Raw genomic sequence first — 6,895 nt, forward strand, 5'->3', positions numbered from 1 at the left:
TTCGGTTTGCGATTGGCAAACATAGTATTTTGTCACATCTGTTATCTTCAAGTAAAAACACTAAAGATTTGTAGTATTTTCATAAAATAACACAGGAATCCCCGTGTACTGCGAAGTGATACACATGACTTGAAATGTGATTGCCGCTCGTGCGATAGTTTGATTTAAATATGCGCTTCGCTTCGAAGGAATACAAATAAAAATATCTATAGCACGACGCTTGGTATGTTAACAAAACCTATTCATATTAAAAAAAAGAAAACTGTTTACAGTTGGACAACTAACTGAGAGTCAACCATGAAAATCCCATGAAAAAGGCATCATCAGTTTCCACAAAGTGTACAAACAACGTAAAATAACTAAGAACAAGCGAAGGTCTGCCACATAAGGGAAAGTACCTTTATAAAAGTAAAAAATTCAAAAATACGAATACCTGGTTATGTAAGGAAAGGGCGATTACTAAAAGACGTTAAAGGACAGTTACACGGGGAAAACTTATTGACCAAACTAAACACGTTCAAAGTAGCCATCAAATCACTTGACAATACAAACTAGACATGTTTGGAAAAACATGTGGTTTGGAAACTAGACATGTTTTGATATTAATTTGACGCCAAAACGGCTGGGAAATAATCACACAGAAGGACGCGAAAAACACTATTTACGTACAACCGTGGCTATCGCTACACTTTGCAATGAAGCACACTTGACAAGACGGCGTAAAAATGGCCTATTTACCCGTAACCCAGTGAAAAGAAGATTCCGAACAATGACAGACTGGAAATGCAACCTAAGTCCATGAATGCAAACTTAAATATGTAGCGTAAAATTAAGCAACACCCCCAATGTGTTACAAAAAGGAAACAGGATAATCACGATCAGCTTACATCGCGCGCCACTGGGCTCTCCTGCAATGTCTCTTTCGGTGACGTTTGATGTTGGTAAGTAAAATAAACCTAAAAGCAATCCTGGATGGAAAATATTATTCACTGAATCAAGCTGAACAAATTAAACATCTTGCCACAATCCTCACAAACCGAACATCGGTTACATTCATTTGTATGTGATATGACGTCATTAGTTGTGGCAAAGTGCATGTCACAAAATCCGCAATGAAATCGTACACGCATATATATTGCCAGCTTTTAAGATATGCAATTTTATCATCACTTCATTCTTGCGGCTCCTAAAATCATGTCCCTAATCCATCAGCAATTTTCTGGCAAAAATTTGCAGCTGCATTGGACACCTGAATTACATGCCTCCTTTGAAAACGCAAAAATGGCTCTGCAACGTGCAACCATTTTGTGCCATTCGCAACCACGGGCTCCAACGGACTCCAGCTCTTCAAATTTGGACAGAGGTCCGAAATAGAGGTGCCGAAAGATGATCTTCAATCCTCCAGCGCTGAGCTGGTATATGGCGAACCGATCGCTGTACCGGGTGATTGCATTCCGCACACCACCACTGCCGTTGAACACTCGCAATTTCTTAAAACGCTTCGCAGTTCCGTTTCCCGTGTTCTACCTGTACCAATGTCCCGCATGTGTTTGTTCGGAAAGATGGATACCGTCCTCCTTTAAATTCACCATATCAGGGACCTTTTCATTTTGCAAAGCGCAACGACAAATATTTTGTGTTAGATTTTTCTGGAACTCGGCAAACAGTCTCCATTGATCGCCTTAAGCCGGCCTTTATTGATGCAACACAGCCAGTTCTTACACCAAAGGCTAAAAAGAGAGGCCGACCTCCAAAACGTGCAAAACTCGCTTCTAGGGGGGAGTAATGTAGCGACATAATATGTTGTAAAGATGTACCGTCGCGGGTTGTGTTAGTTTCAGTGCGTGTTGCCTTTTTCTTGCGATTCTCTCACGTGTCACGTGTCACGCCATGTTCGCATCATTCGATTTACTACGAATAAAGAGCAAGCACGCCACAGGTTACACTCATTTGCATGTGATATGACATCATCGATTTTGGTAAAATACATTTTCCACTCTCTCTTTTCAATTCTGCAAATGATTTCTTTGCAAAACTTTTTTAATTCATATATTTTTCAACCCGGTGTCGAAGTACGGAAATCGTCGGATTGTCAGCATTAACCTTGGTTCGAACGTTACAAATCAATTATTATATTTCCATTAAAATCAAACCACCAGCATGAAGATCTCTTGATAACACATCGTCTCATTATCTTGAACAAACAATGTAACAAACCTGGAATGTGATTTTCTCCTAACCTTCTTTGTCTGTTTAAGCAGTAACACTGAAAATGACCCCAATTCATGCTCAACATTCTCCTCAACCCTTCTCAATGAAAGCTGAGATTACGTCAGCATTCTAATTCAGACGTCTTTACTTTGAAGGAGAAGCAACAAAAAATCTCAACAAACTCAACACCGTCCTTAAACACGCGCTCTTGAACAAAACATTTGCGTCGTTTTGGTTTCGTTTCCTATGCATTTTGCCTCATTTTTCCCTCTATTCTCGCAGCCTTGCGAACTTCTTGCAAAGAACCGGCGTAAATCGCACGTAACTCAAAGAAGCGAATTTTCGAAAAAAATATTTTTGCTACAAATTTTCCAGCGCAAAAGGTTGTGTAATGTCGACCCTGATCGACAACACGCACGTGGTTAAACCCACAGTTTTCATGCCGGGTCAAATTTACTCGCAAAACGTGGTGACTTACTTTTTTTGATGTACTTAAAAACACACTTACCCCTCATCAATCGCTAAAGCACGCGTTGTAATTTCCCGTTCGCCCGATGCCCTGGGATGGGTTCCGATGAAAATAAACACGTTGTATCGATTGTGTTAAGGTCGCTGTAAAATTCTCGGTGTAAATACACGAACGTATCGCGCGATCACTTTGTGTTCGTTTCAAAACTTTCAAATGACTGAAGTAAATCAAAGAAACCGAGATCCTCTAGCGGGCATGGTTTGAATATGAGGTTGGACGGCATTGCACGAAATTGCATGAATATAGCCTTGTGTCGGTAGCGATCGTGTTTCGCAAAGCAGGCGGAGATTTTGGACTTCTGCGATAAATGCGATGAAAACATTCAAATACAGTTAATAAGGAAACTGTCTTAACCGAGGTCGCTCACGCTTAACGCATCCGCTAACGTGGTCCTGTTTCGCGTTTTTGGCTTTGACAAGCCTAGATTAGTCATTTCGTCAGTTTATCGCCCGGAAACATGTGACTTTCATTCGGTTCAAAGAAGTCCACAACGTAGCGAAGTGGGTCCTGAATCGTGTTGTCCGACGTCGAAGTCACGCTAAGTTAATGAAAAACTCGGGAGCTTTACCTCGTTTGGATTCGACTACTGATGTCGGTACCCGGTGTCGCACTGTCAGGCGTCAACGGGCAAACGCGAAATCGTTTCGCTGCGCCCACGCCCCCAATGTGTTACAAATAGGAAACAGGAAAATCACGATCAACTTACATCGCGCGCTTATGCGCTCAAGCGCGAACAAATTAAACGTACATCTTGCCACAGGCCTCGCAAATCGCACATCGGTTACACTCATTTGCATGTGATATGACGTCATCGGTTTCGCCAAAATGCAAATTAATTATTACTTCTTTGATTCGTGTTTTCAACGTTTTGTTTTTTGATATCACTTATCTGTGTTGTTATTCACACTTTGTTTAACATTGATATTATTTCATTCAGATGAAGACGCTTAACCTCTCCTACAACAATGTAGAAGATCGTGGTGCGGTTTACGTGGCCGACTGCATCCATAACATTGAACAAGTGGATCTGCGTCAATGCGGTCTGACAAGTGTTGGTGCCAAACATCTATTTGAGAAGATTAAACTATTGAAGAAACCGGTGAGTGATTTCATATCTTAGTCGGAATAAAAAAGTAAAGCATCGAAATTAATGCAACAAACTACGCCAGTTCAATGCTGCCAGTATTCATGTCTCCATGTAACTCCTAACTGTAGCATTTCCCCTTATACCGAGACTAATAATGGACATTATATGACTTCCAGGACACTTGATGTGATGTTTCTAAACTGAAACCTGAAGTTTCGTTAAAAATGGTCGAAAAATGTTGTTGACAATTTGGCGCAGCAGTAACCACAATCGGCGACTTTAAGTTTGAAATTCTTGAGGGTGAAATTTACATCAGTATTTTACAACATGTGAGACGTAATACCCACGTGGGTCGCTTTATGTATTTTCAGGGGTTACAATTGAGGGTGAATTTTTGCCCAAGATTTAGTCAAAAAACTATAAAATAAACTGGTTTTAACAAAGACGGTTCTACATAGGAAACAGGATAATCACGATCAACTAACATCGCGCGCCACTGGGCTCCCCTGCAATGTCTCTCTCGGTGTCGTTTGATGTTGTGAAGTGAAATAAACCTAAAAGCAATCATGGATGAAAAATATTATTCACTAAATCAAGCAGAATAAATTAAACATCTTGCCACAATCCTCACAAACCGCACATAGGTTACACTTGTTTGCACGTGATATGACATCATAAGTTTTGGCAAAGTGCATGTTACAAAATCCGCAATGAAATCGTATACGCATGTTTATTGCCAGCTTTTAAGATATGCAATGATCTGCTACGTACCCTGGCAGCCTCCGTGGTGAGACACTTGGAACTTTCAAATGGATTCGCCTTTATGGATTCTGTTTGTCAATCATTGGATTTCACCTTTGTTTACCCAGATGACATACTGGTTGCGAGTTCCTCGTTAAACCGCACATATCTCAAACAACTTTTCAACGACTTGCTTCCTTGTCATTAACGTGAATAAATGCTTTTTTGGAAAAGCGCAAATTGATTTTTTGGGACATCGAATTGATTGCAACGGTGTTCAGCCACTTCCTGACAAAGTTTTAGCCATTCAACGTTTTCCGCCCCCAACTACGATTAGGGGCCTACAAGAGTTTGCTGGTATGATTAATTTTTGTCATCAATTCATTCCTGCGGCTGCTAAAATCATGTACCTATTCTTTAAACAATTTTCTGGTAAAAATTTGCAGCTGCAGTGGACACCTGAATTAAATGCCTTCTTTAAAAACGCAAAAATGGCTCTGCAACGTGCAACCATTTTGTGCCATCCGCAACCACGGGCTCCAACGGCATTAACGATCGATGCGTCGGACAAAGCTATTGGCGCGGTATTGGAGCAGCAAATCAATGGAATTTGGAAACCGTTGGCTTTCTTTAGCAAGCATCTGCGACCCGCAGAAACAAAGCACTTTTGATCGTGAACTCTTGGCGTTGCATCTTTCTGTTCGCCACTTTGGATATTTTCTTGAAGGTCGAAAGTTCACCGCGTACACTGATCACAAGCCTTTAACATTCACACCGATGAAGCAGTCGTAACCGCATTCTGTTCGACAGCAACGCCATAAACAAAATGTTGTTGCAGATGCATTGTACCTGTCGTACATTTCCTTTGCAGGTCAAACATATATTGACCTTGATTACAACGCCCTCTCTGCTGCTCAACAAAGCCAATAAGTACAAGCATACCGCACAGCGCTTACCAAGTTAAAGCTTCAAGACATAAAGTTTGAACCCGGTTTAACGCCCTTATGTGACATGTCAACCGGTTTCCCTCGACCAATCATTCCACAACCATGGCAACGTCGTGTATTTGACGTGATTCACGGGTTGGCGCATCCTTCTGTTCGAACCACACAGAAGCTGGTATCAAGTAAATTTGTCTGGCATGGCATGAATAAGCAAGTTCGCACATGGGCTCAACAGTGCAATGCTTGTCAGAAGGCAAAAGTTGGCAGGCACACGCGTGCACCATTGAAGCATTATCCTACAGCTGCAAGCAGTTTTCAACACATCAACGTTGACATTGTTGGGCCTCTTCCACAATGCCAAGGTAACAAATACTTATTTACAATCGTTGATCGGTTTACTAGGTGGCCTGAGGCTATACCTATGCCCGATGCTACCACAGAAACTTGCGCACGTGCTCTTGTTCACCATTGGATAGCCCGATTTGGCGTTCCATCTCAAGTTACCTCCGATAAAGCTTCGCAATTTACATCGCATCTGTGGGCGACTTTTACCAATGTTATTGGTATTAAGCCCAACTGCACAACAGCTTTCCGTCCTCAGGCAAATGATCTTGTGGAACGTTTTCACCGACACTTAAAAAGTTCCTTAATGGCCAGACTCCACTCTTTAAATTGGATAGATGAGGTGCCAATGGTGTGGCCATGCCGAAAGATGATCTTAAATCCTCCAGCGCTGAGCTGGTATGTGGCGAACCGATCGCTGTACCGGGTGATTGCATTCCGCACACCACCACTGCCGTTGAACCCTCGCAATTTCTTAAAACGCTTCGCAGCTCCGTTTCCCGTGTTCTACCTGTACCAATGTCCCGCCATCGAACTTATCGTACTTTTGTTCCTGATTTGCTTTTTACTTGCGAGTATGTGTTTGTTCGGAAAGATGGATACCGTCCTTCTTTTAATTCACCATATCAGGGACCTTTTCATGTTGTAACGCGCAACGACAAATGTTTTATGTTAGATTTTTCTGGAACTCGGCAAACAGTCTCCATTGATCGCCTTAAGCCGGCCTTTATTGATGCAACACAGCCAGTTCTTACACCAAAGGCTAAAAAGAGAGGCCTAACTCCAAAAAATGAAAAACCCGCTTCTGGTGAGAAGTAATGAAGCGACATAATATGTTGTAAAGATGTACCGTCGCGGGTTGTGTTAGTTTCAGTGCGTGTTGCCTTTGTCTTGCGATTCTCTCACGTGTCATGTGTCACGCCATGTTCGCATCATTCGATTTACTGCGAACAAAGAGCAAGCACGCCACAGGTTACACTCATTTGCATGTGATATGACATCATCGGTTTTGGTAAAATACAGTTTAAGTTTTCATGCCGG

At 41.8% G+C, this 6,895-nt stretch overlaps 1 protein-coding gene across 1 annotated transcript; it reads left to right on the top strand.

Moving 5' to 3' along the window:
* The first annotated feature begins 6,214 nt into the window (after positions 1-6,214).
* On the top strand, positions 6,215-6,673 carry LOC145906969 (uncharacterized). Its single transcript, XM_082994416.1, has one exon. The coding sequence runs from the start codon at positions 6,215-6,217 to the stop codon at positions 6,671-6,673; it is 459 nt and encodes a 152-aa protein (XP_082850542.1).
* The last annotated feature ends 222 nt before the right edge of the window (positions 6,674-6,895 follow it).

This window comes from Ascidia mentula, chromosome 6 (assembly GCF_947561715.1).
Source record: "Ascidia mentula chromosome 6, kaAscMent1.1, whole genome shotgun sequence".
Taxonomy (NCBI): domain Eukaryota; kingdom Metazoa; phylum Chordata; class Ascidiacea; order Phlebobranchia; family Ascidiidae; genus Ascidia; species Ascidia mentula.